General features: G+C 35.0%; 2 protein-coding genes and 1 pseudogene across 2 annotated transcripts; all 3 read right to left on the minus strand.

Moving 5' to 3' along the window:
• Positions 1-6,239: 6,239 nt before the first annotated feature.
• Positions 6,240-14,466, minus strand: LOC131158690 (disease resistance protein RFL1-like; annotated as a pseudogene).
• Positions 14,467-14,483: 17 nt separating this feature from the next.
• LOC131158691 (probable disease resistance protein At1g15890) lies at positions 14,484-17,034 on the minus strand. Its single transcript, XM_058113557.1, has 3 exons — positions 15,676-17,034; positions 15,238-15,524; positions 14,484-14,723 (listed from the first exon to the last, which is right to left on the minus strand). The coding sequence occupies exons 1-3, from the start codon at positions 16,478-16,480 to the stop codon at positions 14,484-14,486; spliced, it is 1,332 nt and encodes a 443-aa protein (XP_057969540.1). The 5' UTR covers positions 16,481-17,034.
• LOC131158692 (disease resistance protein RFL1-like) lies at positions 16,643-17,137 on the minus strand. Its single transcript, XM_058113558.1, has one exon. The coding sequence runs from the start codon at positions 17,135-17,137 to the stop codon at positions 16,643-16,645; it is 495 nt and encodes a 164-aa protein (XP_057969541.1).
• Between the last annotated feature and the right edge of the window lie 6,759 nt (positions 17,138-23,896).

Here is a 23,896-nt window from a genome sequence, read left to right on the forward strand (position 1 = left end):
GATAAGGATACATTAGGACCTCGTCGACAAAGACACATCTTGTTGATGAGAAGATACCGAGAGAGGTTTGTGGCAACCTGGAACTTGTGAACGAGAGATGCAGGTTCGTCGACGAACTTTCTACGGTACTCGTTGACGAGATGACGTGTCTCGTCGACAAATCTGACTCTATAAATAGCTAAAACACGGATTTTTGACAGATTTTTGGCGCAAGAAACCCTCCTCTTTCTCTCTCTCACGACCCTCTCCCCTTCTCTCTTCGATCCCGACTTCGTTTCTCGTCGGATCAACTATCTGAGATCACCATGACGCTCTTGGGAAAGTTCTTTACAAGTCTGTTGGAGCGGATCGTTGGTGGGAGTGGTTCGAATTCCATCCCAATTTCAAGGTAAGGCGTTTTATTCATAATTTGTCTTTCCCATAGTTATATAAAAAGATGTACATAGAAAAATAATAATATTTTATTTTGAGAGATGTTGTTTTCAGGATATTGAGTGGGCAACCCTGCGGGAGTAGGACTAGGCTCAGTAAGGGGCTTTCGCAGAAATCAAGTAAGGAAAATATGCTATGCTAGGAGATTTTAATTATGTTATCAGAGATTTTATGGATATGCATGTATACCAGTTATTATGCAGTGTTAACAAAATAAGAGAATTAAAGTATGTGTGGCTTGAGTAGATATTATCTGATATAGAATTTTATACAGTTTTCCCGAATATCATGTTATATAGTATATACAAATATATGTACATATACAGTTTTATTCAGATCATTATATTCAGATATTTATACAGACAAACATATATACATATACACAGATGTTTATTCAGATCAATATATACAGCATTTACAGAATGTCACGTTTTTCCTAATGCCAAACCACTTAGTTTATACATATAGTTTATACAGACAGAATATACGGTTATAGCATCAAGATGCTACAAAATATGTTGTTTAGATATTACAGTATTTATAGTACAGAGTTATAGTTTTATGGTTATTTTGGAAACATGATAAAAATAGCAAAGATAATCATAGTATATATATTTATATAATATCAGATCCCTAATGAGATATTACAGACAGATATAATCTACAGAGCACAATCCATTGCTATATACAAAATAGAGTGCAACCACATATCTCAGATAGTGTGTGGGTACCGTCAAACCGTGCTCGAAGAGGATGGCGCTCCCCAGTTTGGGTTGAGGGGGCCAGTTTGACGAGGTAGCAATTCCAGTTCCGTGCCTAGGAGTGGATGTAGTTTGGCCAGACTAAGGTAATGTAGAGTACAATGACTTACTTGGTAGGCTAGCCAGAATTAAGTCTCGCCTACGGGCCGCACAACCCTGTCATGAGGGGTCAAATCATGACATACAAATTTCAGGGGAAAAACATAGTTATATATAATGTGTGTGTGTGTGTGTGTGTGTGTGTGTGTGTGTGTGTGTGTGTGTACTATTTTACAGCATTTGATGTGTATAGTATGACATTAGTAGTATGAAAGATAGAAAGTCCAGATGATACAGTTATATTTTAAGCTACGATACACGTAAAATATATTTTTATTGATTTGCTAGCTTTACAATTTCAAATACTATTATTATTGATATGCAACTTGGTCGCCACACACTAGTAATAGCATATTTCCAGTTACTGAACATCGACTCCACCCATTACTTTAACATTTTTTAGGTAAGCCAGTTAGGCTAGCAGATCAGGCTCGCAAATAGAAAGTCCCTTTGTTGCTCTGTACTTAGGGTAAGTTGGTATAGGGAGGTTTGAGTTTTGGGGAGGTAATATTGGTATATGTAAATATAACATGGAAAATTACTTGATTCTAGTATTGTATGTATATTTGTAGTTATGTGATTTATGTTTTCCCGCTGCATAGGTGTGCCCACTATCTACAGAAATACTCTAGTGCCTATTTGAGGCCTGTGAGACTATAGCAAGGATATTAAAATAGTATATAAAAAAAATAGAGAAATTTTGGGTTGTTACACTTATTCTTAATTTTAATGATATTAGAGCATATTTTCGTTTTTAATAATATTTAATACACAGAAATATAATGGAAAATAGATTCCTTTTTCATTTGCCTTTATGTTCGTTTCCTTGTACGAAATCCTTGATCCAAATGAAGCCTCAGTCTTGTCCATCTTAAGGAAAAATTTGTTTCTTATTTAATCAGCTATGAGGTCATCATCAATTACACACATAAGTAGGTTCAATTGATAAAATCAATGAATAATTAATAGAGACATTGATGGATGATGTATTGATTTAGAGGAATTAGGAGGGGATATTAAGCGCTGCAATCAAACGACTATGGTTTACTGAGTTGGTTCAAATGACACTAGCATATTAAGAGGAAATTATGTTTAAACTTCCACTTACTGGCATTTTCTAACTACCGGTCCATATTTACCATCTAAATGTACATGTATTGTTGCATTCATCTCTACAGACGCAGAACAACATTTTATTACGCAATGTAATTTTCTCCTGCTTTTATTTATTTGTTCATTTATTTTCTTGCTCAATCACATATTGTATATCCACTCTATATTACGGTATTTAACGTATCTCTTATTTTTTTTCATTTATGATTAATGACCACTGACCTTTGATCCTGATGTTAGCTGTAGATCTCTGTTCCGTGGGTTGAGTGAACTACCTTCGACCAATATAAGATGGAGTATTTTTTATCAGTCGTATTTTATATAGGCAAAACAATGTTGTCCAAGAGTGTATGAGAAACTCTTACGAAGTCTGTTTTAAACCTTAAATTGAAGCTTATGAAGTGACTATGTTCATGCTTTGTTACACTTGTTCAAACCCAACTCTGCATTTTTCTAGTTCATTGTTCTTATTTCTCTTTGAATTTTTGCTTGATGCAGTTGAAGATGCACTAGCACATCCATACTTGACGTTGTTGCATGACATAAGTGATGAGCCAGTTTGTATGACTCCCTTCAGTTTCGACTTTGAGCAGCATGCACTGTCCGAGGAGCAAATGAAGGAGCTGATCTATCGAGAGGCTCTTGCATTTAATCCTGAGTATCAATCAGCATGAATTGAAGAGTCAAATTTTTAATCATTTTGGTCTTGGTCGGTGTGGTTCTATGTTTCATATGTTCTGGTGATTTGATGATTTCTTCATGTATATATCTTCCATCTGCAACCGAGATGGACTTTACACTGAAATATTTAATTATGGGCAAAATTTTTTAACCTTGAGAATTGATATGGTTTGTGCATGGACTTATTTTTTTTAAAAAAAAAATTTGTTCTTTGTGATTGGTCAACATGTTTTTAATTTTTAATAATTTGGTTAATTGATATGATTGGTTTGGTTTTTTAAAAAAAAATGTGTACTATGACGCCCCCATTATATGCCAATTACACTCTGATTTTAATTGATATTCATGCCCTATAGGGATCATTTTCTCTAATCTTCAGTTAAAAATTGTATGGCCAAATGTTACTGTAACATATGTTAGTGCATTTTAAATTTTTCGTTCTTTCCAATATTTCTCTTCTTCAATCTTTGTAAGAGAAAAAAGTTCATTGTTGTTTCGAAGGATTATGCCATTTACGATTAATTTTAGCTAGATTTAGTTATTTGAGAAATTCTAAATTTTATATATATATTTACTGAAGTTTACGTCAATTGTTTCGTTCTTTACTTATGGCCAATTTGGATCAAAGATTTTATTTGGAAAAAAGAAAGAAGTAATATAAGAAGGAAATTTATTTTTCTCTACATTTTCTCTCTATGTTAAATACCATTTAAAATAAAAAATTATTCTAATGTGATTAAAAATTAAGAAAAATTAAATATAAAGAATGTGTAAAATTAAAATTTATTTATTAATTTGATATATATATATTTCTCACTTAATAATCAAACATGAAAAAGTGAAGTTCTGTTTATTAGTTTTGAATGGAACTCATATTTCCGATTAGGTCTGTTCTTCCACCTTCATTCTTCATTCCCTCTTTCCTATTCTCTTTTTAATGTTCTCATTTCTTCTCTCCCTTCTCATCTGTCCTCTGTCACTTGGCACCCTTAACTAGGGGTTTAGGGTCAATGAAAAACATTCTCCCTCCAAGAAAACTAACCCAATATTTTGTATTCTAGAATGAAATAGATTCAAAATAAAAATCATATAATAATTATGTACTATCATAAAGAACAATTCAATTCTATCTTATTCCATCTTGTTCATGAGAATTCTAATACTTTTCAATCAAACTATTTTCCTCCCAAGGAAAACATTTTTCATACATTAGTTTTTTCCTGCAATGACAACACATTAGAAATGCACTTGCCAAGCGAAACACTCAAATTAAATTATTTCTCGTAAAAGAAATTAAAGGGAAAATAAAACTTGATAACAAGAGGGGCCCAATTTCCACCAAAAGCAAAGGGAGAATGGATTCACTCATCTGCTGTTTGAAGGAAAGAATCTTTAAAAATACAAATGACTCAAAATAGTGTTCTCCTACAAGGGCATCATCAGCTCTTCACGCTCCCAAAGAAAGTGGACAGTGGCACTGGCCCTTCCGCCTCTTCATTGCTATGGCTCTGGCGTTTCGATCTTGACCTGGATTTTGATCTTCCTTGACTCTCTCTCTTCATCATCACTACTAGAAGATTCAGACGATGAGCTTGAGGAACTCGAGGGAGATCTCCATGAGTGCTACAAAGGTAAATTTCAAAGAAAATGCTTAGGAAGACTACAGAAGACAAAAGCATGATTAGTTAACTAGTTAAGCTTGGATGGGGACTAACTAAATGAGTCAATAACAAATTAAAAATCTATTTCCTTGGGCTTAATATTGAGAAGGTCAGAGGTTAATACCACAATTTTCATAAACTCAAATATAGGAAAGAAAGGATCCAAAACTTCAATTTGAGTTGACTTTGATAGCTTCCAGGCAGAGTTGCATCAACTGGCTACAGACATTCTAGATTTTTTAAAATTTTATACAAGGAAAGCAGTTTGTAATTGCTACTGGTGCCTGTTGTTACAAACCCAGTTACTTCTATCATATTTAAAAGGAAATACTGCCTTTTGGTCAATATCTAGCGCAGGCAGCTTTATACTACAACCCAAAAGATCAATCAAATGAAGTTCTTCCATGAAAAGCTTAAACTTGGGACAGCAAAACACCAAATCATCATCCACAAGCATGGACCGGAATATTCATCCAATAGACCAGAATATTCATCTGCTTCAATATAAATTGAAATGACATCAAAGCCCCAATTTCAAATGGCAAAGTTCAACGAGCTGTCACTTGCTCAGAATTATCGGGTTACTAATTTTGATATGCACAAAATGGTCCACTTATTACGTGATAATTAATTTTGTATAAAGAAATTGGAATATGTGTCTGCTTTATTATGAAACACAAAGGATATAATTTTGAACTAGCAACACATTTTTTAAATTTATGTTTGCATTTCTGTTTTTGAATGAACAAAAGAAAAAAAATCAAATGATGGTGTTATTAGGAATTGGAAGGACCTTTCTCTTTTTGCTGCTCCTTTTTTTGGAATCTCTGTCTTTCCTACCTGCAAGATATATCTCAACTTGAGAGTCTAGATAACAAGCATTCAAACCAAAACAAAAAACATTTTCCTTACAGAAGTTCTTCAAATATGCTGTCTTTTTAAAGAGACTTACTTTTAGAATGGTTCCTTCCATGAGCAAGCTTGTGTGCCCTTTCAGCATCGAGCTGGGCCCTGTATACTCTCATCATTCTATCTTTCTCTATCTGCTTCTAACTCCCCCTTTCGTATTTCGTCTTCCTAAGCACATTTAGTAATACATGACATGCAATAAACATATTTTTATAACAAAGGCGCATAGTATAAAAAGCAGAAACATGAAAGCACACAACTAGCATGCATTCAGGAGGCATGCATGAACAAAGTTTTTTCTTTCTAAAAAAATTGTTGTGGAGGACAATGAGTCAATTAAATAACAGTGAAATACTTAAGGTTTCAACTGAAGCATTAACATACAAAAAGAAATAATTCATTTGTTAATGGAATCATAACGAGAAAAAAACTAGCAATATCAAAACTTGATATCACTGATCACTGGATGACTACTTGAGAACTGCAGGAAAATAAAATGCTGTAATTAAGGCACAACTTGTCTCAATTATAGTTAGCACATGAGAATGTCCAATTTGGGAGGATGTTGAGGTGTTTCTGAGTCTACAATACAAATGCTTTTGTGGAATAGATTAATAATTTCTGAAAATAGAATTACAATGCAATTCCACTTTAACTACTGAAAAAAATATGTTCTGTGAAAAAATTTAAATTTAACTTTAGATCGCTAGATTTAGCAATTCAGAACAATAATGTACACGCATTTCAGACCATTCATAACTTCATTCCAATCAAGACTCACAAATACAGTAAATAATGCGAGACTATGATGGTGTCTTCTTCTCAGGCATTTCTTAAAACAGCTTAGTAGCATCTACATATATTGAGGAAGGGTTGCAGGGCAGGTTTAGCAGTGGGATGGTCCCAGACTAACGATTCCCACCATTCATCATCATCAGCAATGATTTCCTGGAGAGCAAGGGGAGGAGATGGTTGTCCATCCATGAGATGCAAGGGGAGATAGAGGGAGCCTCTTTAGCTTCGGAGACTTCCTTATTATATCAACAGTATGAAGAGTATCACAAACCATCTTTCCCCTATAAATGCTTTTCAATTCTGGTAGATTCCACAACCGTAATATCCTCAAGTTTGGAAGGTGGATTGTTTTTATGCCGATTTTGTCATTGTTTGAGGCTGAACTGTTAAAACTTAGAACAGCAGTAGCCCGGTCGTCATTTTTTTCTTCACCTTCTACTATCTCCTCCATTTGCTCGCAGTTCTGGACAACGATTGTTTCCAGGCTAGGAAGATATTGCGGCAGCAACCCACGTGTGAACACCTTCTTCATTTTTGGGCACCCAACAATTTCCAACACTTTGAGACTTGAAAATGTGCCATTGACTTCTCTTTCATCTTCACCTGCTACTATCTCCTCCATTTGCTCGCATCTCCAGACACTGACTGTTTCCAGGCTACGAAGATATTGCTGCAGCAACCCACATGTGAACAGCTTCTTGAGCTTTGGGCCCCCAACTATTTTCGACACTTTGACACTTGAAAATGTGCCATTGACTTCTCCTTCTTCTTCACCTGCTACTATTTCCTCCATTTGCTCGCAACTCCAGACACTGATGTTTCCCAGGTTACGAAGATATTGCTGCAGCAACCCACGTGTGAACAGCTTCTTGATTTTTGGGCACCCAACTATTCTCAACACTTTTGAGACTTGAAAAGGTGCCATTGACTTCACTTTCTTCTTCACCTGCTACTATCTCCTCCATTTGCTCGCAATTCCAGACACTGATTTTCACCAGGCTAGGAAGATATTGCTGCAGCAACCCACGTGTGAACAGCTTCTTGATTTTCGGGCACCCATCTATATCCAACACTTTGAGACTTGAAACTGTGCCGCATGGAAGTGCCCTTAAATCATAAAACCTATGAAAATTTAGGTACTCAATGTTAGGAGGTAAATGAACAAGGATCTCTGTATTCACACTACACCCCTTTAAAATTACTGCTCTAGAAGAATACAGCCACATTTCCATAAAATCATGAACATATCCGGATCCAACCATTATAGAGTAGGCATTCAGCCATGGGGGAAATCTTCTCACATCCCCGAATCGGCCAATAAATTTTTCAAGATCCCTCATTTGATGCAGTATCTCTTCTCCTACAACTACATTCTCCTTTAGACAATCAATATACAAGACTTTCAGGTTGACCAAATTCGCCATACTTTCAGGTGCTTCTTCTATACCAGTCCCTCCAAGGTCCAACTCCTTTAATGCCGGAAGCTTTGCTAGTGAAGGCACACATTTTAGACTCCAACAATCTCTGAGCAATAATGCAGTAAGATTCTCGGAGGCTGATATGGTATTTGGTAGCCTCTGTACAACCTTATTTCTAGATAAATCAAGAACTTTAAGGGCACACATCTGCAAAAAGAAAGAGTCTGGAATTTTCTCCAAATTATTTTCCTGTAGCATCAAGGTTGAGAGTTTAGGACATCTTGGTGATATCCCTGCCTTAATTTCTGTCATTATCATTACGCATTAAGGAAACTCTCTCCAGATCCTGTGCCCAGTCATTCAGTATTTCTCTCAACTTTAGTCCAGCTTTTACCAAGAAACCAGGACCACTTATTTGTAGCGCCATGTCTCTTACCAAATCGTGCATCTTCATATCCCAGCCCATTACTTTTTCTAGCAAGCAAGAGTTTTCCAGTTCATTTAATATGGTGTGACCCTTGTCAAACTCGGCCTGCCTACTGTCCATTCCGTTTATCAATCCCTCTGCAATAAAGTACGTTATCAATTCCTCTCTTTTCATTACACTGTCTTCGGGAAACAGTGCGCAATATAAGAAACACTGCAGCACTATTGGATCCTTCAGGCGACCATAGCTGATTCTCAATATAGAGAAGACCTCCTCTTTCATATCAGGTCTCCCTGACTTTGATTCTCTCAATTCCTTCACAACAGTCCTCCATTCATGAATGTCATTGACTCCTCGCATGCTTCTTGCCATTGTGAAAATCCCAAGTGGCAAACCCCTACATTCTTCAGCCATGGACATAGCAGCAACTTTCACATCTGGAGAAAGTTTGTTATAAGGCTGGAGTTTTTCCATGAATAGCTCCCAAGCTTCGTCATTTGAAAGAGGCTTCACTTTGATTATTTCTTGGGAACCCATCTGGCAACACACTGATAATGATCGAGTGGTTAGAATCAACTTAGGCCCATCTGGCCCAATAGGTATCCCGACTTTTTCCAGGGTAAAATGCTCCCACATATCATCTAAAATTAGCACCGTTTTCTTCCTGTTTGCCAATGCTCTGAACAAAGTGGCAGCCCTTTTCCTCTCGTTAACCTCCGAAGGAAGATTTTCTAGGCCAAGTTCTTTGGCAATGTCACCCTGCAATTTGTAAATACTGAATTGTTGAGATACGGTGATCTAGTAAACATGATCATAACTTCGAGGATTCTTTAAGAACTCATTGTGGATATGCATTGCAAGTGTGGTTTTCCCAGCTCCCCCCATTCCGTAGATGCCAAGGCTGAACACCCTGTCATCCATTATGCATGCCAAGAGTTTTTTCATGCTCTCTTCTGCTTTTTGGCCCACTAATTTCACTGTCAATAGTATTAAGGGATCTTGCACATCTACTGTGAGCCCTTCAGCAAATTTACCTTGTTCTAAAAGTTCTTCCACCTCCTTGGTCATTTTCTCAATTTGATTCCCAAGATGTACGCGTGAAAGATTTATGCCCCCGGGGACTTCTTGTTCTATACTTCGCACCTCATCTTTTATTCTTTGTACATTTGTCAACCAATTTTCAACTTCCCTCTTTCGTTTCCTTCCCGTTTGAAACTCCAAATTTTCAATTTCTATGCTTTTGTCAGCCTTACGAGCTTCAATAATTCCAACTTCTGTTTCAAATTCTGCATTTTTTCATCAAGGTTAATGTACTTGCCTAACCCTTCTGTGCAACCACAAGATATTCATTGCTACCTGACACCAAAAGGGTAAGAGATAGTCACATTTCACCAAATGAACGAAAAAAAAAAAAAAATTAATCATTTTTTAATAAACAAAGATATTTATTAGAGAGAGGAAAGTATTACACAAAGAAAAAAGAAGAGAAAAAAAGGAGGATAAGATATCCACTAGAAACAAAAGAAAAAGGAGCAAAATAAAAACTCCAGAAAACAAAGATTACATATCAGCTCTACTCGAGCAAAGCCACACAGTCCCACTCTAAATCTGCCAGAGGAAGATACCGAAAGAAACCATTCCCGGAAACCCACAGCAACACTAAAAACACCACTCTAATCCAAAGCAAGGTAAGATGGGTGTCCAACTTCTTAAAAATTCTGGCATTCCTCTGTAGCCAAATACAGCAAGAAGAAAACCATAACTAAGAACTGCCAAAAAGCCCTTATCTCCATACCATTCCAAACCCCTTAAAAGTCAAAGAGCAAGAGCAAGGGCAAGGGCAAATCCAGTTCTCTCCAAAGGGAACAAGTGAAGTGAAAATGAAAGAACAAGTGAACTTCAACTTAGGAGCATTATTGGTATTTATTTTTTCCAAGATTGTTGTCCACAAAAATGCCTTAACCCTGGAGGGAACTTCAACTTTCCAACGAGGGAGTAAGGAGCAAAAGGAGAAGCATTGGGGGCAAGAGTCAAACAAGAAAAGAAAGAGTTACAAGAAAAACCCCCAAAATAATCTAAATCCCAAACTCTTTTGTCACTCCCAAACTGGAATTGAAAAGAATGAGGCACATATATCCATCTCTCTCGTAAGGTTCCCTTGCAAAATGAAAATCCCAAGGAAGTACGCTCTCTTTCAAGTAGAAGAAAGCATATGTAGGAAAGTCATTAGGAGAAGATAATTGAAAGAGACGAGGGACATAAAAGCCAAAGAACCACCCCAAATCCGATGACCCCAAAAAATAAAAATAAAAACACCGAAAGGTGAATTTCCAATGACAGGAATAGGTGAAATTAACCCCAAATCTTATCATCCCACCCATTTTGAAACTGCAGATTAGTTGTCTTAGTTATAAAATGTTTATTTGTTAGTTTGAATCACCTATTAATGATGCATTAGTTATGCAATTCATACATAATGTTTATGAGTAAGGTGAAGGCGTAAAGCGTAAAGCATAAGGCAAGGCATTTTACCCTCTGCAAGGCAAAAAAATTAAATTAATTATAGGCAGATGCATATCTATCTATCTATATATATATATAAACACGAAATTAGGAAAAAACTAAAGTAAGAGCACAGGGATTTATGAAAGTGGAATTAAAGAAGAGGAAGGAATTACCCACAAATCAAGCAGCGAGTCGGATGGATGTACGCAGGGACTGAGGATGGCCTGGATAAGGCTGAGATTTGATCAGGTCAAATGGGAAATAACATTGCTTTAATTAATTTGAAGAGATGAGGAGTATGCATACGTACATGGAGATAAGGAGTGAGGTGGACGAACACCAGCCAGGAAGCTGAGGATAAAGATAAGGAGTGAGGTGGAGATGAGGACAAGTACACTCTCTCTCAACTAGAAGAAAGCATATGTAGGAAAGTCATTAAGAGAAGATAATTGAAAGAGACAAAATTGGATTACCATAACATGACGGAAAAATGAAAGGTGAATTTCCAATGACTGGAATAGGTGAAAATCAATTTTGAAGAAGCACAAGTTTCCTTCAAGAATCACTGATTTAATTTCAAGATTTCTTATATACTTATAGAATTCCAGTATGGCAGAAAAATTAAAAGCCTAAATATCTAAACATTCAAGTAAGTAAAATGTGTATTAAAATAAAATATAAATTTGAGCATAATTTGGACGTAAATATTAATCCCAAATATTTAATGAAAACTGCAAAGACAGAAAAATATCTTAAAATATTAAATGATAAAAAACTTAATCAAAGCATTCATTTTTATTACTACTATTCTCTAAAGATATTTATATAGAAAGAATTGAAACAGCATATTTGTTGTCTTAGTTATAAAATGTTTATTAGTTAGTTTGAATCACCTATTATTGATGCATTAGTTATGGTATTAATACATAATCACACACACACACACACACACACACACACACATATAAACTTTACTATCCAACCAATATTTGTGTGTATGATTATGCATGAATTCCATAACTAAGGCGAGGCATTTTACCCTCTGCGAGACAACGCATAAGCCTTAAGGCATTAAGGAAATTAAAGCAAATCTTAACTTTAATCTACTCTGTTTTTATAGTTGTAAATAATTTATGTCTATTATAATTTATATGTTTATATTAGATTTGCTAATTACTATAACTATATATATATTTTTTGCTTGTTAATTATTCTTTAAAATAAGATAAAATATAGTTTAAAGTTTGAATCAAAAGAATAGTTTTTCCTTTTATACAAGGAAAGCAGTTTGTAATTTGTTACAAACCCAGTTACTTTGATAGGAAAGAAAGGATACAAACCCAGTTGCTTTTATCATATTTAAAAGGACATACTGCCTTTTGATCAATTTCTAGCGCAGGCAGCTTTATACTACAACCCAACAGATCAATGAAATTAAGTTCTTCCATGAAAAGCTTAAACTTGGGTCAGGAAAACACCAAATCATCATCCACAAGCATGGACCGGAATATTCATCTGCTTCAATATTGATTGAAATGACATCGAAGCACCAATTTCAAACGGCAAAGTTCAACGAGCTGTCACTTGCTCAGAATTATCGGGTTACTAATTTTGATATGCACAAAATGGTCCACTTATTACGTGATAATTAATATTGTATAAAGAAATTAGAATATGTGTCTGTTTTATTATGAAACACAAAGGATATAATTTTGAACTAGCGACACATTTTTTAAATTTATGTTTGCATTTCTGTTTTTGAATGAACAAAAGAAAAAAAATCAAATGATGGTGTTATTAGGAATTGGAAGGACCTTTCTCTTTTTGCTGCTCCTTTTTTTGGAATCTCTGTCTTTCCTACCTGCAAGATAAATCTCAACTTGAGAGTCTAGATAGCAAGTATTCAAACCAAAACAAAAAACATTTTCCTTACATAAGTTTTTCAAATATGCTGTCTTTTTAAAGAGACTTACTTTTAGAATGGTTCCTTCCATGAGCAAGCTGGTGTGCTCTTTCAGCATCGAGCTGGGCCCTCTACTCTCTCATCATTCTATCTTTCTTTATCTGCTTCTAACTCCCCCTTTCGTATTTCGTCCTCCTAAGCACATTTAGTATTATTACATGACATGCAATAAACATATTTTTATAACAAAGGCGCATAGTATAAAAAGCAGAAACATGAAAGCACACAACAAGCATGCATTCTGGAGGCATGCATGAACAAAGTTTTTTCTGGAAAAAAAATTTTTGTGGAGGACAATGAGTCAATTAAATAACAGTGAAATACTTAAGGTTTCAACTGAAGCATTAACATACAAAAAGAAATTTTCTCAAAAGTGTTGTTGTCATGAACAAAAATGACTGACTGACCTAGAGGCGTCCTAATAAAAATCATACTGTTAATAGTTGAAATCCACTTGTCTACCTGCTGTCAAATTTTCAGTCAAATCAAATCATGAACACCCTCTAATTGTGAGTTTGATAAAAAACCGTGAAGTAGAATTTTCTGTAATTTACATCTCATGTTCTTCTCCCTCAATCTTTGACAGATGCTCCTCTTCACGCATATCCAAAAAAAAACCTTATTTATTCTCCTCATTTCTTTTTTTCTTTTTTTTTTTTTAAAAGACACAAATGGATCTCTAAATTTTGACCTTTCTTCAAACAGGAAGGGAGTTGAACCGAACCAAATAAAAACAAAGACTTGAAACTCAAAATATAAGTATCTATTGGACTATAACTATGTACAAACACATACATATACACATGCACATAAACATAAAACGTAATACAATTAATATTAATAAAGATAACATACAATTTTTATATTTCAAGTTCGAAATTCAAACTCAAGTGGGAGTTAATTGAAGTTGAACGGATAGAAGATAGGTTCAATAAACCTCATGTACCAATCAAGCACCACAAATTAGAAAATCTCAAGTGGTGCATGTGTTGCTATGCATAGTGGACTGATGGGCCTACTGATTTAGATCACTAGATTTAGCATTTCAGAACAAAAATGTTAACGCATTTCAGACTATTCATAACTTCATTCCAATCATGGCCCATAAATACAGTAAATAATGTGAGACTATGACGGTGTCTTCTTCTCAGGCATTTCTTAAACAGCTTAGTAGCATCTACGTATATTGAGGAAGTGTTGCAGGGCAGGTTTAGCAGCGGGATGGTCCCAGACCAACGATTCCCACCATTCATCATCATCAGCAATGATTTCCTGGAGAGCAAGGGAAGGAGATGGTTGTCCATCCATGAGATGCAGGGGGAGATAGAGGGAGCCTCTTTAACTTCGCACACTCCCTTATTATATCAACAGTATGAAGAGTATCACAAACCATCTTTCCTCTATAACTGCTTTTCAATTCTGGTAGATACCACAACTGTAATATCCTCAATTTTGGAAGGTGGATTGTTTTTATGCCGATTTCGTCATTGTTTGAGGCTTGACAGGTAATACTTAGATCAGCAGTTGCCCGGTCGTCATTTTCTTCTTCACCTGAGACTATCTCCTCCATTTGCTCGCAGTTCTGGACAATGATTGTTTCCAGGCTAGGATGATATCGCTGCAGCAACCCACGTGTGAACAGCTTCTTGATTTTTGGGCACCCAACTATTTTCAACACTTTTGAGACTTGAAAATGTGCCATTGACTTCTCCGTCTTCTTCACCAGCTACTATCTCTTCCATTTGCTCGCAATTCCAGACAGATTTTTTCCAGGCTAGGAAGATATTGCTGCAGCAACCCACCTGTGAACAGCTTCTTGATTTTTGGGCACACATCCATATCCAACACTTTGAGACTTGAAAATGTGCCATTGACTTCTCTTTCTTCTTCACTTGCTACTATCTCCTCCATTTGCTCGCATTCCCACACTCTGATTCTTTCCAGGCTAGGAAGATATTGCTGCAGCATCCCACGTGTGAACAGCTTATTGATTATTGGGCACCCACCTATTTCCAACACTTTTGAGACTTGAAAATGTGCCATTGACTTCTCCTTCTTCTTCACCTGCTACTATCTCCTCCATTTGCTCGCAATTCCAGGGAGATTTTTTCCAGGCTAGGAAGATATTGCTGCAGCAACCCACGTGTGAACAGCTTCTTGATTTTGGGCACCCATATATTTTCAACACTTTGAGACTTGAAAATGTGCGATCGATTTCTCTTTCTTCTTCACCTGCAACTATCTCCTCCATTTGCTCACAGCTCCAGATAATGATTTTTTCCAGGTGAGGAAGATATTACTGCAGCAACCCACGTGTGAGCAGCTTCTTGATTTTTGGGCACCCACCTAGACTTGAAAATGTGCCGCATGGAAGTGCCCTTAAATCACGACACCTATGAAAATTTAGGTACTCAATGTTAGGAGGTAAATGAACAAGGATCTTGGTATTCACACTACACCCCTTTAAAATTACTGCTCTAGAAGAATACAGCTGCATTTCTTCAAAATCATCAACATTTCCGGATCCAACTATTATAGAGTAGGCATTCAGCCATGGGGGAAGTCTTCTCACATCCCCAAATCGGCCAACAAATTTTTCGAGATCCCTCATTTGATGCAGTATCTCTTCTCCTACAACTACATTCTCCTTTAGACAATCCATATACAAGACTTTCAGGTTGACCAAATTCGCCATACTTACAGGTGCTTCTTCAATACCAGTTCCTCCAAGGTCCAACTCCTTTAATGCCTGAAGCCTTCCTAAAGAAGGCACATAATTTAGACTCCGACAATCTCTGTAGAACCTCATTTCAAGATAAATCAAGAACTTTAAGGGCACACATCTGCAAAAAGAAAGAGCCTGGAATTTTCTTCAAACAATTTTCCTGTAGCATCAAGGTTTAGAGTTTACGACATCTTGGTGATATCCCTGTCTTAATTTCTGTCATATCATTACGCATTAAGGAAACTCTCTCCAGATCCTGTGCCCAGCCCCAGTCCTCCGGTATTTCTCTCAATTTACGTCCAGCTTTTACCAAGAAACCAGGACCACTTATTTGTAGCGCCATGTCTCTTACCAAATCATGCATCTTCACATTTGGTGAGTTTTCACCCCTCATTGCATTTTCTAGCAAGCAAGAGTTTTCCAGTTCATTTAATATGGTATGACCCTTGTCAAACTTGGCCTGCCTACTGTCCATTCTGTCTATCAGTCGCTCTAAAATAAAGTACCTTATCAATTTCTCTCTTTTCATTACACTGTCTTCGGGAAACAGTGCGCAATATAAGAAACACTGCAGCACTATTGGATCCTTCAGGCGACCATAGCTGATTCTCAATATAGAGAAGACCTCCTCTTTCATATCAGGTCTCCCTGACTTTGATTCTCTCAATTCCTTCACAACAGTCCTCCATTCATGAATGTCATTGACTCCTCGCATGCTTCTTGCCATTGTGATAATCCCAAGTGGCAAACCCCTACATTCTTCAGCCATGGACATAGCAGCAACTTTCACATCTGGAGAAAGTTTGTTATAAGGCTGGAGTTTTTCCATGAATAGCTCCCAAGCTTCGTCATTTGAAAGAGGCTTCACTTTGATTATTTCTTGGGAACCCATCTGGCGACACACTGATAATGATCGAGTGGTTAGAATCAACTTAGGCCCATCTGGCCCAATAGGTATCCCGACTTTTTCCAGGGTAAAATGCTCCCACATATCATCTAAAATTAGCACCGTTTTCTTCCTGTTTGCCAATGCTCTGAACAAAGTGGCAGCCCTTTTCCTCTCGTTAACCTCCGAAGGAAGATTTTCTAGGCCAAGTTCTTTGGCAATGTCACCCTGCAATTTGTAAATACTGAATTGTTGAGATACGGTGATCTAGTAAACATGATCATAACTTCGAGGATTCTTTAAGAACTCATTGTGGATATGCATTGCAAGTGTGGTTTTCCCAGCTCCCCCCATTCCGTAGATGCCAAGGCTGAACACCCTGTCATCCATTATGCATGCCAAGAGTTTTTTCATGCTCTCTTCTGCTTTTTGGCCCACTAATTTCACTGTCAATAGTATTAAGGGATCTTGCACATCTACTGTGAGCCCTTCAGCAAATTTACCTTGTTCTAAAAGTTCTTCCACCTCCTTGGTCATTTTCTCAATTTGATTCCCAAGATGTACGCGTGAAAGATTTATGCCCCCGGGGACTTCTTGTTCTATACTTCGTACCTCATCTTTTATTCTTTGTACATTTGTCAACCAATTTTCAACTTCCCTTTTTCGTTTCCTTCCCGATCGAAACTCCAAATTTTCAACTTCTATGCTTTTGTCAGCCTTACGAGCTTCCAATAATTCCAACTTCCGCTTCAAATTCTGCATTTTTTTCATCAAGGTTAATGTACTTGCCTAACCCTTCTGTGCAACTCAAGATATTATTCATTGCCACTTGACACCAAAAGGGTGAGAGAAAGTCATGTTTCACCAAATAAATGAAAAAAAAATTAATCCTTCTTTAAAAAAAAAAGAAATTTATTAGAGAGAGGAAAATATTACACAAAGAAAAAAAAAAACGAGAGAAAATAAAGGAGGATAAGATATCCACTAGAAAACAAAAGAAAAAGGAGCAACACTAAAAACACCACTCTAATCCAAACCAAGTTAGGAGGGGTGTCCAAGTCCTTTAAAATTCTAGCATTTCTCTCTAGCCAAATACACCAAAAGAAAACCATAACTAAGATATGCCAAAGAGCCTCTCTCTCCATACCATTCCCAAATCCCTTAAAAGTCAAAGAGCAAGAGCAAGAGCAACAGCAAGAGCAAGGGCAAATCCAGTTCTCTCCAAAGGGAACAAGTGAAGTGAAAATGAAAGAACAAGTGAACTTCAACTTAGGAGCATTATTTGTATTTATTTTTTCCAAGATAGTTTTCCACAAAAAGGCCTTAACCTTGGAGGGAACTTCAACCTTCCAACAAGGGAGTAAGGAGCAAAAGGAGAAGCATTGGGGGCAAGAGTCAAACAAGAAAAGATAGAGTTACAAGAAAACGCCCCAAAAGAATCTAAATCCCAAACTCTTTTGTCACTCTCAAACTGGAATTGAAAAGAATGAGGCACATATATCCATCTCTCTCGTAAGGTTTCCTTGCAAAATGGAAATCCCAAGGAACTACACTCTCTTTCAAGTAGAAGAAAGCATATGTAGGAAAGTCATTAGGAGAAGATAATTGAAAGAGACGAGGGACATAAAAGCCAAAGAGCCATTTTGAAACCCCAAATCTTATCATCCCACCCATTTTGAAACTGCAGATTAGTTGTCTTAGTTATAAAATGTTTATTTGTTAGTTTGAATCACCTATTAATGATGCATTAGTTATGCAATTCATACATAATGTTTATGAGTAAAAAAAAATTATAGACTCAAAATTAGGAAAAAACTAAAGAGCACAGGGATTTATAAAAGTGGAATTACCCACAAATCAAGCAGCGAGTCGGATGGATGTACGCAGGGACTGAGGATGGCCTGGATAATGCTGAGATCTGATCAGGTCAAATGGGAAATAACATTGCTTTAATTAATTTGAAGAGATGTGGAGTATGCATATGTACATAGAGAAAGGTCTAATGGAGTGAACCAGTACCAGATAAGGAGGAATAAGGACACCAGCCAGGAAGGTGAGGAGAAACCATTTGTGCACTTCCCTTTTCTTTTTCTTTTTCTTTTTCTTTTTTCCTTTTTAGTATTTTATTTCTACCTTTGGGCTGCCCAAGAAAAAACACTCAACCTTTGGGCAACCACTCCCTTTAAATCACTTCATAAATAGTCATTTTATTTTTTTAAAACTAATAGGCCAACACTTTTATCATCTTTCAAAATAATTAGTTATTTTTCTAAGGGATCAACCACTTTCATAATTAGCACAAGTTTCCTTTAAGAATCACTGATTTAATTTCAAGATTTCTTATATGCTTATAGAATTCCAGTATGGCAAAAAAATTAAAAGCCTAAATATCTAAACATTCAAGTAAATAAATTTAATAGATACCTGCAATACTTGAGATAAAAATGTGTATTAAAATAAAATATAAAATTGAGCATAATTTGGATGAAAAAATTGTATATGTTAATCCCAAATATTTAATGAAAACTGCAAAGGCAGAAAAACATCTTAAAATATTAAATGATAAAAAACTTCATCAAGGCCTTCATTTTTATTACTACTATTTTCTAAAGATATTTATATAGAAAGAATTGAAACAACATATTTGTTGTCTTAGTTATAAAATGTTTATTTGTTAGTTTGAATCACATATTAATGGTGCATTAGTTACGGTATTCATACATAATCACACACATATAAACTTTACTATCCAACCAATATTTGTGTGTGTGATTATCTATGAATTCCGTAACTAAGGCGAGGCATTTTACCCTCTGCGAGACAAGGCATAAGCCTTAAGGAGTTAAGGAAATTAAAGCAAATCTTAACTTTAATCTACTCTGTTTTTATAGTTGTAAATAATATATGTCTATTATAATTTATATGTTTATATTAGATTTGCTAATTAATATAACTATATATATATATATATTTTTTTTTTTATTAATTATTCTTTAAAATAAGATAAAATATAGATTAAGGATTGAATCAAAAGAATAGTTTTTCCTTTTGTATTTCTAATTATTTCATTTAACATATAATCAAGAACCATCCTTGGCCCCTCAATGGTTATTTCTCCCGGGTCTTCCGATGCACATGTACATGCCTGATTGTTTACAGATTCTAGCCACGAGGTTGGTCGATATCTGGGAATTGACAATGTTACGCATAACCGAACTAGGGCTACGGGTGCGAGAATGTGCGTGGAGGTGGATTTATTAGCAGATCGGGTGTGTAATAACCAGGGAAAAAATTAAGTAAAATTAATTATTAATTAATTAAACATGATTAAATTAATTATTAATTAATTAATTAAACACGATTAAATTAATTAATTAAGTAAACAAATAAAAGGAATAGTGTGAAAGAAAAATAATAATAAATAAATAAATATTAATTATTAATCAAATAATTAATTAAGCATCATTAAATTAAAGTAATTAAATAAATGGTATGAGGGATATATAAGTATATAAATATATATATGATAAGTAATATTTAAATATGTATATATATACAGTATAATATGTTAATGATATAAATATATGGTTTATTAAAGCTTCTTCAGAAAGCTATTAGAATCCAATTTGAAATTGGATTCTTCATTCCTGCAATTCTTGCGCCAGTGCTCTCTCTCACCTCTCCTGCTCACGAACACTCCATTTTTTTTCCTCTCTCCTCAATTTTGCGAGAAATATTCGGCTGATCGGGAAATGGTACCATTGGATTCCTAACTCCGTCACCGACATTTCTACTAGAGTGGATTTATCGTAGGAGCGGCGTAGGCACTACTTCTGGGGAAAGGTATATTTCCTCTAAATTCTTAATTTCTCCTTAAATCTATTGTTAAATCGACGATCAGGCACCACTACGGGATCCTAGTCGCGATCGTCGTCATTTTGGCGTGAGTAAATTTTCAATTGAGGTTTTCTAAACCTCACTCCAAAGCGAGAGTGGGATTTGAGAAATTAGGTAAATTGGTTATATTTTAGGATATAATTATTTATTTAGAATTTATAGGTCTAGGAAATGTTAAAATAGTATTTTATTTAAAGTTGATTTAATGGAATTAGGATTTTTGATTCAGGGTCCGAGTGAGTGCCGCAGGTATTTTTCGGGGTCCCTATTGGCGTAGTTCAAGAAATCAAGTAAAAGGAAATTATATATTAAATCAGATTTTATGAAATAAAAGATAATGAATTATGTTATACTTATGTATATGTTTTGGTATAAGTTTTAAAACGTCAACCATGTAAATTATGTTTTCTGAACCTAGGACCGCTTATTTAGTTATGTATATGTGAAAATGGATTGATGAAAATGAATGGTATTTTTTGAAAAATTATGTAAGAAATGAAATTATATTTTCAGTATTCAAATGCTAAATTTGAGTTGGCTTATTTTACAAGGAATATGTATGAATTTTATTACTAAATTGTGTGGCATGAGTAAATGTAAGTTCTGTGCAAATATATGTTAAATGTATGAGATGCGGGATAAGTAAGTAATGCATTAATAATGAAATATGATATGAACTATGCTGCTTGTGTATGTTAATGCAACCATGTAAATGTAAGACAGCTGAAAAGAGCCATGTTAGCAGATTCTAGCGCATTTTTATGTGGACTAACTAATGACGGCTAAAAAGAGCTGTGTTAGCAGATTCTAGAACATTTCTATGTGGACTAACTGATGATGGCTAAAGAGCAACTGTAGTACGAATGAATGAAATGAAAATGGAATGAAATGACAATGGAATAAAATGTGAACGATGAAAAATGGGAAAGAGTCACTTAAAATGAAATGAAATGAAATGTTAAAGCTATGAACATGAACAGATATGAATGGTTGAATAATGACAGAAAAAATAATATATTATGATATTAAAAGTATTTATGCTAATAGAATATGTTATAATTGGGGCGAGACATACTCTTCGTCCGAGGGCTTGCTGAAAAAAATGAGTGCGCTAGTAATATCGGATGTAGCAATAACTGCATAACGCACTAGGGCAGAGGGAACCTACTTGTATGGGTGGATAGATTTCCCTATCCTTGGGACCTTTACTGTTAAACCTTTATTTGAACTGTGTGAGTACGAGATTAATCTATCACTTGAAGGTTTACTAAGTAAGGTGAATGCCCTGATATGTTTCAGTAGTGACCTTCGGGTTGCCAAATGTATCAGAGCAGAGTGGTGCTACTTGTATAGGCGGGTAATCACCCTTATCTTTGGGTGATCTCATGGGTTAAATCTTTTACATGTGATTGATTAGGTTTAGAAAATGATTTCAGAATTATGTTAACGATTCTCAAATGTTAAATATTATGTTGTTATACAAACTCATGTTAGCCACACACTATTTTAACATACTGTTTTTTCCCTTATTGAGATGTGTCTTACCTGAATATAAATGTATCTTTTTCAGAACCTCCTCGAGATCGAGGTTAGAGAGCTCGAGGTTTTATAACATTTTTGGGGGATATAAGAAAAAGGCTATAAACATTTTAGTGATGTTTTTGGGAATGTAAATATTTTATGTTTTATGTCTTATGCTTTAAGGTTGATAAAAAAGGAATGGTTGTGAATATTGGATGTTTTTGGGGATATGTATATATATTGAATATAGGTGGATGTTTAATTTATTATGGTTGGTAGACAAGTATGGGAAAACTCTAGTATTATATGATTGAGGATTATATTTATGTTTTCCACTGCGTATTGATTTATGGATTATCAGGATTTTATTAGCTATAACGCATCAGACCGGGATTAAGGGTTCGGGGCATTACAGATGGTATCAAAGTAATGTCCAACTAGAAGTGTGATTAATTTCACATCGCCTGATCATACTATTGTGGAAAATGTGAAGGAATCTATTTTTATTTTTTTTAAAATATATTTAGTTATAAAGGAAAGTGATCAAGCAAAATAAAAATATGTAAAATTAATGAAAAGATTAATTTTGCAAATGATTACATTTGATTTAAGAAATTTTAATTATGTTTGAGCAAAATTTTATTTTGAAGAGTATTTGAAATAGAAATAAAATATTTTTCCCAAATAACATCCTTGATCCAAAGGAAGTCTTAACAAGCATATTAAAATCATGGAAAGATTAAGATCTATCAAGTTGTGGAAAGTAGTTTCTATACAACGTTTTGTATAGAAAAGATCAAAAATTGTAGAAATGTATACTTTGTCAAATTTTCCGTCCAAATGTCAAAATATTGGAAAATAAGGTAATATTTTTGTATTTTAAGTACATTAGAAATGGAAAAGATTTTTTTCCCCCACAGCAGAACAATCCTTACTTTACTTCAAATTTAATATTATTTAATTTTCTATTATTTTCCTCTAACAAAATGGAGACTTAATAAAAGTTTATCCCTCGTGATTGTTACGTGTATTATTATTTAAAAGGAGATGTGGTAGCTCTCAATCATATATCATTTTTTCACATACTCTAAAAGAAAACCTATAGTATTCACAAATTATCATTTGTTGATAATATTTTTTAAAAATGAATAAACATGTAATTTGATAAACTAATCCCAATTTAGAATTTTTAAAGTATCTCTATAATTTTTCACCTTTTCTAATAATGTGAAATTTATAGATTAAATTTTAATTTTGAATGCCTAAAAATAAAAATCACTATATCCTTTTTCATCTATCATAAGTCAATAACAAGAAAAGCTATATCCTTGGATTTTTAACGACTATATTTCTTTCTATTAGAATTATTAGGTTAGGTTCTTCATCATGTCATATTTTAGGCTGCACAATGCCCTAGAGGGCTACCTTTAATCAAATGGAGAACTTGGAATCGAAAGGGTAAAACATGGGATGAGAAATGGGTCTATCACATAATTCAATGGAGTCAACACTAAACTATTTCATCCTAATTAAGTGAGGTTAGAACACACAATTAATTATTATTAGTTTGTTGACCTCTAAGATACACCTAGATCTAAGGAAACCAATAGTCAATGGCTTGCATTAGTAGGTAGGGTTCGGGAGTATTATGGTTATGTAAGGGGAAGGTGCTAGCACCCCTAAAACACCTGTCCAACAAACGGTACTTGATTACCCTAAGTTTACCTTTACATATAACTGATCAAGACACAAATTCTTTGCATTTTATTGAATTCATTTGATGAGTCCCTTTCTCTACCTTGCCTTCCAGATCCAAACCTAATATTTGTGTCTGATCCTCCAACATATTTATCCAGTTTGAGTCCTTATCGTTGCTTGGATCGTCCCAATTTGCAGGTATACACACGGAAACTCAAGGGGAAAGTGCCTCCTCCAGCTTCTACTATTGTGCCTCTAGTTCCCTCGTCAAATGATCTTATTCCTATGATGTCAATCCTCTTACAGCTGTTTGAAAAGGTAAACGCACTTGTACCCAACATCCAATCTCTAATTTGGTTTGTTATGAATTTTTGTCACCCTTTTATTACTGTTATGTTAGTACTT

The sequence above is a fragment of the Malania oleifera genome, chromosome 6 (assembly GCF_029873635.1).
Source record: "Malania oleifera isolate guangnan ecotype guangnan chromosome 6, ASM2987363v1, whole genome shotgun sequence".
NCBI lineage: Eukaryota > Viridiplantae > Streptophyta > Magnoliopsida > Santalales > Ximeniaceae > Malania > Malania oleifera.